The sequence below is a fragment of the Electrophorus electricus genome, chromosome 19, assembly GCF_013358815.1.
Source record: "Electrophorus electricus isolate fEleEle1 chromosome 19, fEleEle1.pri, whole genome shotgun sequence".
Taxonomy (NCBI): Eukaryota; Metazoa; Chordata; class Actinopteri; order Gymnotiformes; family Gymnotidae; genus Electrophorus; species Electrophorus electricus.
In genome coordinates this window covers 567,061-580,380 of record NC_049553.1, presented here as the reverse complement: position 1 = coordinate 580,380, position 13,320 = coordinate 567,061, and the positions used below count along the sequence as shown (strand labels likewise).

Sequence of the window (13,320 nt, the reverse complement as noted above, 5' to 3'; positions counted from 1 at the left end):
CTTACATTATTGATGCTAGAGTGCCCCAAAACACTAGGTCTCTAGCATAAAGAATGCTAGCAGACATCAGGCTATAGTCATTTTCGATATGTGCCCTCTGGTTGTACTGCTGGAATGCTAAGCTAACTGTAATTTCTAATATTTGTTGACAGCAGTAGTGGAAACATTAAGCACAGGGATGAGGAGGGATAAGTAGTTCAAAGAAAGCTGTAGAGACAAAACGTAACAGAAATAAACCCGCGGGGTACAGGTGTCATGGACACTCTGACAAATGCCAACAGCAATCAGCAAACTAGCTGGTAATGCAAATAGTTTGGGCCATTATAGTATACTATATGTAATAACACACATTTTATTGCGTTCATCCACTTTTCTGTATTTGAGAAGTGTATTCACATTGCGTTGCCTATTTTAGCCTGTTGCCATCAAAACTATGCCTAATGGAAACGCACACGTACACATACGTGCCCGCCCACCAACACACCCGGGACTTTCTCTCGAAGAGGACCACACACAGATCACACTCACAGAATTTGTTACACATGAATGCTCTGGATAAAAACTCATGTATTCCCTCTTCTTCTTACACCCCGTGGTCTGGGCAATCAATGGGACAACAAACTAGAAATGACTAAATCTCACACCTCTTTCTCGGACCTTCTCACTTATCCTGCCTCTTTCCCCGTAGAGCTAACGTGTAAATAACTAGAGGGACATCCAGCGGCCCTTTGCAAGCAGACACAAAAAGATCTCATTAATAAGAATAATTGTGCATTAAGAGAGGTTATTCAACCAGTGGAACCAATACACCAAACAAACTAATTTTAACCCCTATATTTGCAACAGTATAGCAACAACTAGGTAAAAAAAAAAAAAGCAATATCTGGATGTTGTTTCCTTTCTGATTCTTATGGGATATTCACACAGCACTACAACATATCAGTTGCTTTATTGAATCTACTTTGGCAAGCTGCTTTATTGGCAGACATATAAGTAAAGTACATGCACTGACTTTGGATGATGCTTCATAACAAAATATTTCTCTCTCATTTCCTCATATCACCTAGTCTACATGTGTCTTTAGAAAGCAATGGGCACCTGCAAGGTGTCCTGGCCACTTGTCTTCCACTGGGTTTACCTGCATCTGTGGGGTGAACCCTCACTAAAGCCACCCATTGGAGGAGGGGTGGGGAAGGCCAAACCAAAGGGGTTGTGGGAGGTGGAAGGAGAAAGTGAGTGACCTCGCGCTTTATTGAACATGACTGCGACAAAACATGAATTGGTGTTTCGACTGCATTATCCATCTGGAGTCATAATAAAGCCAAGGCAGTGATGAGGCACTGAAATATGAGACGGAAAGTGAAGAAACGTGAGGAATATTGAAATACGGATATCCGGAGAGAAGGGAGAAAAATAAAGGCACTGTAATGGCGTAGGAAGAGGAAGCTGGCAGTGGAAAAGCAATAAGATAAGAGAAGGAGACATTCAGATAAAATGGTAGCAGGAGCACAGCAGAGGGCTATAACCCTGGAAGGTCTAAATAGGTTAGTGACGTTGGGCAGTTTCCAGGCTGTGATGCTGGAATTAAAAATCTTGTGTCATAAATAATCTAGAGAGGTGTCCAGGCCATAAGATACAGCCTCATTTGAGTGATCGGTGCCATAGGATACACCTAGTTATCACACTGGATTTTGGGAACGGAGACAAGGGCAAGTTCGTAATGTATATAAAACGATTTAATGAAGGCCAGGCAGAAAAAATGATAGGGCAAACCATACACAGAGTCCAGAACAGATGAGGGCCAGCAGACGCGAGTCAATAAACCAGGCAAAGAATAACAGGCTAGGGTTAGGCAAAAACGGGAAAGTGTCAAAACCAGCAGGCATAAACAGACTGCAAATGAAACAACTGGCTTGGACACACAAGAGATAACTCAGGCAAGACTTAGGTTGGACTGGATATGGTGAGATCCACAGAAGGATTCTGGGAGTTGGAGTCCGGAAGTATAGGTGTGACAGGAGGAGCAGATGTGACACTAGTCATTAAATAATGCAATAAAATAGTAATGAATTATTTTATCATGTTGTCTGTCTTTTTATTAAAGTGTTACCAGAAGGTGGGGTGGTGGGGAGGTCCAGATCAGGAGTGTTGCTAAGGAGGCAGCCCGGTGAGAAAGTGATGTCATCAAGGCAGATGTCACCTTTTCCGATCCGGCCCACTTTGCCCTCGAACATGATCTGGAAGTGCTCGCTGGAGAAGAGGGCAACTTCCTGTCTGATCCAGTAATTGCCTTGATGCCCCGTGAGGTTGAGCAGGAGGGAGTGGGAGGAGCTTGTGAGAAGATACACGTTCAAAGTGCCAGCGCCCTCACCAGACATATGCAGGTAAAACACCATCTGCAACGCAGAGAAAGGTGCCTCTAAAAGACTTTGCATTTTATTACTGAAAAGAATTACCACTACCAAACTGCAGTTCACCCCAGGCATTTTCCAGCCTATGTGTTTCTAGTTGGCCATCTGAGTGATGCCAAATGGGCAAGAAAGTTCAATATAAATATCATTTATCAATATTAAGAAGTCCTACTGAGCTAAGAAAACAGCTTGATGTTTAAAAATCCACTGAAGATACTGAGTCACTGGAGCCTCAGGTAAAAATGTTTCAGAATAATGCACTGCAAGGCAGTAGTAGCTACGTTTACACACACGCGCTGCACAGTACGTTTACACACACACGCTGCACAGTACATTTACACACACGCGCTGCACAGTACATTTACACACACACGCTGCACAGTACATTTACACACACGCGCTGCACAGTACATTTACACACACGTGCTGCACAGTAGATTTACACACACATGCTGCACAGTACATTTACACACACTTTACACACACGCGCTGCACAGTACATTTACACAAATGCGCTGCACAGTACATTTACACACACACGCTGCAGAGTACGTTTACACACACTTTACACACACGCGCTGCACAGTACATTTACACACACTTTACATACACGCGCTGCACAGTACGTTTACACACACGCGCTGCACAATACGTTTACACACACGCGCTGCACAGTACATTTACACACACTTTACACACACGCGCTGCACAGTACGTTTACACACACTTGCTGCACAGTACATTTACACACACACGCTGCACAGTATGTTTACACACATGCGCTGCACAGTACATTTACACACACATGCTGCACAGTACGTTTACACACACTTTACACACGCGCTGCACAGTACATTTACACACACTTTACACACACGCGCTGCACAGTACGTTTACACACACGCGCTGCACAGTACATTTACACACACTTTACACACACGCGCTGCACAGTACGTTTACACACACGCGCTGCACAGTACGTTTACACACACGCGCTGCACAGTACGTTTACACACATGCGCTGCACAGTACATTTACACACACTTTACACACACGCGCTGCACAGTACGTTTACACAGACGCGCTGCACAGTACGTTTACACACACGCGCTGCACAGTACGTTTACACACACGCGGTCCATGTTCTAGCTATCCTGTCCCGTTCTCTGTCCCTTCAGCTTCTCCTTCACTCTAATTGGCTCCGCCTGTCAGGCTGTGATTGATTAGCACCGTAGGTGGATCTGAGGATAGACAAAGGCTGCCCAGCAGCAAGCCAGTCATCTCCACACACACACACACACACACACACACACACTCACACTCACACACTCTCACACACACACACACACACACACACACACACACACACACACACACACACACACACACACACACACACACACTCACAGAATAGTCAATCAATGTCTATGTTGTGCTGGAAGAGACTTCTTTTGAATTACAGCCTGAATAGGCATTATGTAGGATGATTAACAATTGCTTTCTTTCTTTGTTATATATATATATATATATATATATATATATATATGAATAAAACACACACACACACACACACCCACACACCCCTTCGGCCTGTCTTTCTCTCTCTAGCTGTGACAGAATGACTGACTGAAAGCTGTTAACAGGTAAAGGTGAGAGAGATGGCCAATGGCTGATTGACTGATTTCACAGAGACAGCTTCCGGCAATGCCTTCCCCGCGGCACACTACAGTTCCCAACCCTGCACTACCAACGCAGCCTTCCTAATCCAACTTCCCAACCACCCGGAGCCCTCTCCATGCAGTGGTCCATGATCCACTCATCTGTTCATTTCTTTAATGTATCCCTCCATCTCATTGCCTTTGACTCAGAACACTGGCCAGTTTTCTTTCCCTTGATATCGGCGCTGTGCTGATGGAGGCCCTCACCCTGCAGTCTCTGCTACGATGGCTGAGCAGCACACCCACGATCTGTGCCGTGGCCCCGGACGCCAGCGGGAAAAAGCTCTCCAGGTACAGGTAGTGACCTGAGGAGCTGTGGGAGGTGTGATCGGTGGGTGGGCCCGTCCGCAGAATCGGCATCCTTTCAGAGTTGATTAGCCAATCAGAGCTGTCATTCTTCAGCTGTCTCCAGGAGCAAAGGTCAAATTCAAAATTGCACCGGAAGCCCTCTGGGGAAATCACCACACACACACACACACACACACCAAAAAAAAAATCACACATTTTGTATGCATTAAGTAACAGAAAAAAAAACGAACTGAAAAACATGTAAAAGAAAGAACAGCTTTTCCATATTCCCAGCGTGGTTTCTCACTGCAGATGTAGCGGTTCTCGTCTGAGCCGTCCCCGCAGTGGTCGATGAAGTCACACAGGTTGCCATGGGGGATGCAGTAACCATTAGCGCAAGCAAACTCATGCTTTGTGCAGGGCAGTCCAGACAGGACAAGAGGAGCGCAGTCTATAAATGCCACATCATCAACCACCACATCTCCCATGTAGCTGATGCCTCGCTTAGCACGAAGGATCACCTGCCAGTGACAGACGCATACAAGAGACTTGTAAGTCATGACAGCCTTGAAATTTCTATTATTTCTGTTCCTTTTCTGTGAGTGAATGTACAGAACATCTACTTCTTTTCTAGGGAGCTCTAGCCAGATTTCAGAAAGCAAATTATGAGGAATTCAGAAGCCATGGATGTCATTTGTGGTCATTTCTAAGCAACAGGTCCCAAGTTTACCTGAAAAACAATTGTCCGTATGTAGGTTTATTGAACGCTGGTCTTTTTGCCATGGTTGGAACAGTAAACCCACAAATTGTTACTTTCTGCTGAGAGCAAATTTGGTCAATATTGTCAGATGCAACTAAGAAAAAGCCTTCTGAAAGATTTTATGGTCAGAAGAAACAAAGACTTAGGTCACAGTGACCTAAAGTATAATTGGAAAAAAAAGGCATCCAAACAGCAAAAAACAGTACCTACTCAAACATGAGAGTGGTGGTTTTACACCCTAGAGCTGTACTGCTGTCAGTGGAACCGGTTCAATCATAAAGTAGAAAGGATAATAAAGATGGAACATTAATTCAAAATTCTTTAGCACAATATCAAAATATCAGCCAGGAGGTTGGACTTGGACATTTGTAAAGCTGCTTTGTGACAACATCTGTCAAATTTGATTTGATTTGGATTTTAAGTTGAATCTTGGACAAAACTGGGCCTTCCAATCGGACAATGACCCAAAATTAGTCAAAAAATGGACTTGTAATGGCTAAATCAGGCTTTTGAAATGGACTTCTCAAAGTCCTGTTCTCAAGCCTATTGAGAATATTGTGCACTGTACACACACAAACACACACAAAAAATCAGGTTTGTACCAAAAAGGCCCAACAAATTTGGATAAACTCTGCCAGTACTGCAAAGTACTGGCCACCAAGGATCAAGGTAAAAGACCAAAAGATACATATGACAAAATATTACATGTGCTGTATATATTTTATCTTCAGATAAGTATCATAACATACTTGTCCCTTACAGCTTTCTGTAAACTTGAGGTCAGCTGTACAAACACACACACACACACACACACACACACACACACACACACACACACACACACACACACAATTAAACTGTCTTACTCCAAACTTAACTGATGCTAATTTGCAAAACATAACTAGTGATCTGATAAGGAATTTGTTCTGAATTGAACAAAGTGGGTGAGAAGTTTTAAGCAATGCATGAATTGCATGAAGATGAAAAATACAATGATTAAAATATTCTATCAGTTTTCTTCCTGCGTCTGAGCACACTGAGTAGAGTGTGAAGTGTAGAGTGTACGGCTTGAGAGGAGGCAGCTGAGAGATCCCACAGAGAGGACACTTCAGCCCAGTCAAAGCCGCGTAGTGGATGGAAGCGGGCATGGTGGAGTGTGGATGTCTTTGTGAGTGGAATGGAGCGGGGGGGGGCACCGTGCATTGCTAAATGTTAACGATACAAAAAGAGCACCACACACACACACACACACACACACACACACACACACACACACACACACACACACACACACACACTCACACACACTCACACACACACACACACACAATTAAACTGTCTTACTCCAAACTTAACTGATGCTAATTTGCAAAACATAACTAGTGATCTGATAAGGAATTTGTTCTGAATTGAACAAAGTGGGTGAGAAGTTTTAAGCAATGCATGAATTGCATGAAGATGAAAAATACAATGATTAAAATATTCTATCAGTTTTCTTCCTGCGTCTGAGCACACTGAGTAGAGTGTGAAGTGTAGAGTGTACGGCTTGAGAGGAGGCAGCTGAGAGATCCCACAGAGAGGACACTTCAGCCCAGTCAAAGCCGCGTAGTGGATGGAAGCGGGCATGGTGGAGTGTGGATGTCTTTGTGAGTGGAATGGAGCGGGGGGGGGCACCGTGCATTGCTAAATGTTAACGATACAAAAAGAGCACCAGGTGCTGAAAGGTCATGGTATTTCTGAACAGAGACCCAAAGCTCAAGTGCTGCTCTAATCAGTTAACGTTTGTGCTTTGGTTCCCATACACACACACACACACACACACACACACGCCAGAGTACATGAGTGGAGAGGCAGAAAATTCCGTGGCTCGCTCAAAGCACTGTGTAGTCACTCCGTTCCAACTTCGCTCCAGTTTCTTATTCCTGCTCCGCCCTTGCTCCACACTCACAGCTCTTTGTAACGCCTCCGCTCCAACTCCATTCCGGTGTCTCTATTCCCAGCTAAAGCCAGATAAAATGCTTTTTATTAAAGCAATACGCCATGAAAAGCTGCGTGCACCAGCGATATTGTCACGTGTAAGGTGTCATGTTTCGTTGAGCTGAAGGAAAACCAGCAGTAGGCTGCAAAAGTCTTTCATCTCAAATTGTTAGGAAAAAACCCCCCAAAACCCAATAATATTGTTTATCCTACTGTGCATTGTGCAGTGCACATTTTCATGGACTCTGAAAACACCTAGAGAACTCCAAGCTTGTAAAAATGTTCAGTGCAGTTTCATTATGGGATATTGTCACATGTTGCACTGGGCTGGTACCAGATAGATCTTACAGCGAGAGAACATGCCAACACCAGCTTTATGAAAACTCACTCCTTGCTCCGAGCAAAATTATGATGCTCCGCTCCATGCTCCACTCTCACTCTGACACACATTCTCCAAGTCTCCAACTTCCTGAGCAATCTTTTTGTAGGATCACATGGTTTAAAGTTCTTTTCTTTTCTTTTTTTTTTTTTTTTACATCATTTGGACATTGGAGCAGACTGACATGAACGCAAAATGAGAGTCACACCTCCTCTCCTTGAATGAAATTATGGAGATCTGCTTTTAATTACATGTTTGGAGTTTCAAGATGATTTAATCGCTTTTAATTGTGCTACTGCACCCCGTACCCCCTTGGCAGAGAGCTCTACCATTTAACCCCACACCACTGCCAGAGCACAGAGCATGACAGCTTCACAGGGCCATGTTAGTTTTCCCCTGGGACTGGTAATGTCAGCTCTTCTGAGTTCAGCCCCAAGTCCCCTGAAGAAACCAGAATGCTCTTTATTGCCCACAAAACATCATTAGTTCACACAGCAGTGGATTCAACGTCTGCTGCCACAGAACATCAGAATACAGGCCAAGCACCAGAAATAAATCTTTACTACACAGGCTGAAATGGGATTTGTATGTGTGCCTATGATGGCAAATGTCCCTTAGGTTTTCTCCATCTGCCCACTGGCATTTTGTTACAGGGTTGGGTTTTTTTTCTTTAAATGTCAATATAACTGTCAAATAGCAAATTAAAAAAAAGATCTTAATACAACATTTTCCGCTTTGACAGGATTTATTGTATTTCTGTAAAATCTATTACTTTGTCCTATTTGATAAGAAATGAAAGTGTATTATTTCTAAATATTTGTTTGGAAGCAAAGATATTCATGCAGTTTGAAATATTTGTGGTATAAATTTTGTGAAGCCATTTGCGCACACACCTGGAAATTGTGGCGGATTCCAATGAAAACCTCTCCGCGCATCCACCAGTTTCCTTGGTTACCAGTTTCATACCATACTTCCTGTGTGACATTACCAGACTTGATAAAAACCTATGTAAATTAATGTAAGAGAGACAGCCACCAGTCACTTACCTGCTGTAAGGTTCTAGATTAGAAAAGTAGATTATTTCATAATTAACTGGGTTAATGTATGACGAATTGAGAATTACTGCTTTATGCCTGTTTACAAATCAAGATTACAGTTTCTACACACTAACTTACTCAGTAATCTCCTTAAGTTGATATGATCATTAATATGGAAGTGATATTGAATTGAATGCTTAATATTGATATAATAGAAGTTTTTTTTTTAAAGGTGACCTGTAGTGTTCCCACAGTGAAGCCGTTCATGTAATACCAGAATCCCATGGTACACTGGGGCCCTGTGGCAGCTATGGGCGGAGTCAGGAGATCAGAGGTGTGGCCATAGCCTCCATTAGAGCTGTCTGCATACACATACCAACCTACTGCGGTTGCACTATGCCCAAAACACACATCACAACCACACACACGTTAAGTTACAATAAAAAGCACACAGCTGAAAGGAATAAACTGTAAACTAAACATACAAATACTGGAAAAACTATGAAAACTAAATGAAAACTAAACAAATATTTTTCATGCAAGAATACTCAAGTTCATACTCAAATGATAATCTCTTTGAGACCTTTATCTCAAGTGCTAATGTTAAATACACCACAAGCATTTTGCCACCTGGCACCTCAGTTTGTATTAGTGACACTTAGTAACACAAGCTGTAGGTACTACAGAGTTACTCACAGCGTATGGTCATTCACAGGCCTGTGATATTGTTCTCCGTGATGTATCGTTTCTCCTTGTCCTGTTTGCCAGCGGAAAGCATGGAGTGGCACTGGAGGGGCGGGGCTATGCAGATTCCAGCCGCATAAATCCCCGCCCTCAAAACTACATTCTTCCATCACTAAAAAGGAACAGACGGAAGGAGAGGGTGTGTGGTGACACCAGTAAGACAGGTTGATGGATGGGGGGACGCACTGGTAGATTAATACAAAGACAGATAAAATGCAAATGTACCACAGTCTTTTTCATCAGAGCCATCAGAACAGTCCCGTCTGAAGTCACACACCTGACTCTGGCTCACACACTCTCCATAAGTCCCACAAACAAACTGGCTGTGCAGGCAGCTGTGGGGTGTCACTGTGGTGGGTGTGGGTGTAGGCGGAGGCGTGCTGGCCTCCCCCGAAGGGAGTGAACCTACACCCACACAAAGAGCATGGCAGGTGAACAATCCCCATTTGCGCTGCTTTTGACGGACGTTGATCGGCTATTATGGTCTAATAGAAAAGTTATTCTTTTCGTGCTCCACGCTTAACAGAAGATTAGAGTTTTTGGAGCACGTCTCACATACCCATGTAAGGCACACAGCCCAGGAAGGAGAGATCATCGATGCCAATATCTCCAGTGAAGTCGTCTCCTACCGTCCCCTCCACTAGAATCTGAGGAATTAGAGGTGGCCAGAAGGCCAGAGAAGACAAAAGATTAAAAAGATTAAAAGATTAGATGAGGCAGAGAATAAAGCGGCCTCACAGGAGGATGGTGCACTCAGGTCCTAAGATATGGGGGTTCAAGGTTCTCTGGCTGCATTACTGCATGCTCGTGTGTGTGTCTAATGAACAGCTTCTGCTGAACGGTTTAAAGCCCTGGGGTACATGGCTCAGTACTGCTGATAGACATCGCCAAGGTTACAGTGCTTTAGAACAACTGATTAGAGTTACCAGCTTCACAACAGGACTGTGTGTTTACGTGCATGTGTGTACGGGCATGTGCAAGGTTTTCCTGTAGGGGGATCAAGGATAAGGTTCTCTCCACTAGACAACTAGAAAATCCAAATGTAGATTGAGGTGTGGTCTGAGATTTCACCTGGAAGGGGCGTGCACTGTTCAGGTACAATGTCTTCCTGTGCCAAAGGTTGCCCTGGTTGCCGTGGCGAACCCACAGCATTCGTCCCCGCCCGCTGCTCTGGGTGCGGATGTAGATGGCCAATCGGAAGATGTGCTTCCCGAGCATGTGGTAGTGGAAGCGGAAGACACATGGGGGGTGCAGCAAGTGACCCTGGGGCGGAGTGGGTTGGAAAGGTCGGCTGACGAGGACAGCAGTGTCTTTGAACTCCTGCGGGGCAGAGGACTCAATGTAGAGGTAGTGGCCGTCTATTCTGCCCAGTGTGTGGTCCTTGAAAGGGCCCGTGTTGGGAGTGGGACTAGGGCCCTGAACATGAGTCCAGTCAAACACGTCTCCTTCCACATCCTGGGTCCAGCTGCATAATCCTTCCTCAAAATCGCACATCAACTCTGAAGCTGAGGATGGGGGATTTTTGATAGAATATTTCCATTTGCTGTGGCTAGCTGCTAGTAAAAATAATAGCCTTAATTGAATAGTAAAACCTGATCATTTCCATTTGTTGCATTATAACAAATACTCACAGCAGTTTTCTTCATCCGTTTCATCTCCACAGTCGTCAGTGAGGTCACAGAGCTTGGAGTAGTCGACACATGCTCGACTTTGTGTACAGTGGAAGCTGTGAGGGGAAAGGCACTTGTCCACGGCCCCTGGCAACGAGCAATTATGAAAATTGATGTCATCCAGGGCAGAGACTCCATCGTACACGCCCAGACTCAGTTTGACCACAGAGATCTGGAAGGGCCTGCTCTGACGACCAATCTGTACAGTCACTGGTTGCCAGAAGTTGCCTTGGTGATATAGTGTACGCCACAAGACAGTGAGGCTGCTCATTCCCTCAATTCGTAGATACATGTTGGCAGCACCCACAGACATACCAGCGTTGTAATGCCTATGTAGCCAAAATATCAAATATTGGGGTACTTTTAGCATTGCATTAAATAAAGATACATCTATGACATGGGTTAAAAGTAAAAGTCGAGGTAAACATGAGGGCCCCTTTTTACCAGAAGGTGATGGTACAGTCTGAGCCTGCCTCCTGGAACATGGGGCTCTGGAGTAAAGCTCGCTGAGAAAAACTGTTCCTGCTCTTCAGAATGAACATGAAGTGACCTGCAAAACAATTACAGTTTACAGCCTGACAGGAAAGAGTGGCTAAGCTAAGAAGAGAGAGAATGAGACAGAATGTGCCTCCTCTGTCTAAATTGCCAACTTTCAAACGGTCTATAAGCAGTACTGCTTGTAGTCGGACAAGAAAACAAGATAATCAAAAATAACCAAACAACCTGCCGTTTGGGGGTAAATAACTGCAGATAGTATGATAAAGCCACGAGCTCCTCTCGCTCCTAAAGGGAGTGAGTAAAGAAGAATGTCTACTGCATTATGTACAACCACTCACCGAAACTCCAGCCACTGTGTTGAAGCTAGGGACGGTGAAGGGAAACTGGATGGTACCAAACAAATTCTTGACACTGACAAAACTCAAGCTGAGGAAAATGCAACTTCACCCCTCACATGCTGTGCTGCCCGCAGCATTGGAGAGCAGGTCAGCAGCAGGGTAATGTCCTCACATGGCCTTTCACTATTGCCAGCCTGAACACCTCTGGAGTGGCTTGGAAAGCATGATGAACCAAGAGTCACAGGCCATGACTTCATTTGGATTTGCTTATGAGGAGCAGAGGCCAAATGTATCCTAATCTACCTGTTGTATGGTCAGGAGATGTGGCAGTGATTTAAAGGTGGCCTCAGCTGCACTTTAAAGGCCATAGCCATATTTCAGCTATAAACAACTTTACTGGCTTCTTTCCCACTTTGGCCATGGCTTTAGGCTGATGGTATTCTTGACACTAACTTATTTATGCCAGTATGAGGATATGGTTTTGATAGAGACTATAAAGCACTTTTGCAAGTCACTCTGGGCAAGGGAGACTGACAAATGCTATAAATGTAAAAGACTACCCTAAAAATACATTGAAAAATTTTTATTGGCTTCCAAAATGATGTTGACTGCCATATTTTCTCGTGAACTGTAGAGTTCGAAGTTAATAAGATGCTAAATCAAGTCACTCTGTGGAGTGCTTGTGATGGTGGAGTGGTCTCACCTGTGCTTGTGTTGGTGGAGTGGTCTCTTGGTGGTGCTTGGTGTTGGTAGTCTGCATGGACTCCTGCAGGTGAGCTTCTGACCCAGGCAAAACCATCTGCTGGAGCAAATTCATGCCAGCCACATGAACCTGCCTCAAAATCACACTGAGCGGCTGTGGGAGACACACACACACACACAAATCTATGCACGAAGAAAGTGTTATGAGGAGCCAGTATCTCCTGGTAAAAAGTGGTGACCCAGGCAAGAACTACACCAACACTCTTTCAGTGAGGGTCTTATCAAACACATGTCCAGATTATTACATTCGGATTATACATACAAAACATTTATGGGTTCTGTTTACATGCTGTTTGGATTTACACTGAGCTATCGTCACTGTGCTAATTATAACTGTCAATGTATATGTAGCCTACGGTCATGTTCTGTTCCACACCACACAGAACTTACGGCAGAGGGCCTCGTCTTCTCCATGTGGACAGTCTGGAGTGAAGTCACACACCCTCTTGTCATCCATGCACACACCTGACCCACAGTCAAACTGAGAGGGGCCTGAGGAAAGCACATGCATTACCTCTGCGAATATTTAACGGGGTAGAGGCCATTAGATACAGTGTGAAATATCGCAGGAATAGAAATGCTGCATGTTTCCTTCCTAATATTACATTCCACTGATGAAAGAGTTAAGATTGAAGTGGAGCAATTAATTTGGCAATTCCACTAAAATGTAATAACGTGGTGGGTTCTCTTATGATCATAATAATGATGATTCATGCATGGATCTAAGTAATGAGGACA

General features: G+C 44.2%; 1 protein-coding gene across 1 annotated transcript in view; it reads right to left on the bottom strand.

The window, feature by feature from the left end:
• Positions 1 to 13,320, bottom strand: part of malrd1 (MAM and LDL receptor class A domain containing 1) — a 51,328-nt gene that overhangs the window by 25,224 nt on the left and 12,784 nt on the right. Inside the window, 13 exon segments of the mRNA XM_035519947.1 lie at positions 2,111 to 2,396; positions 4,337 to 4,578; positions 4,725 to 4,938; positions 8,427 to 8,537; positions 8,808 to 8,964; positions 9,267 to 9,426; positions 9,540 to 9,719; positions 9,874 to 9,961; positions 10,386 to 10,819; positions 10,946 to 11,313; positions 11,429 to 11,534; positions 12,524 to 12,676; positions 12,973 to 13,098. Of these exon segments, the coding sequence (XP_035375840.1) occupies positions 2,111 to 2,396; positions 4,337 to 4,578; positions 4,725 to 4,938; positions 8,427 to 8,537; positions 8,808 to 8,964; positions 9,267 to 9,426; positions 9,540 to 9,719; positions 9,874 to 9,961; positions 10,386 to 10,819; positions 10,946 to 11,313; positions 11,429 to 11,534; positions 12,524 to 12,676; positions 12,973 to 13,098 (2,625 nt within the window).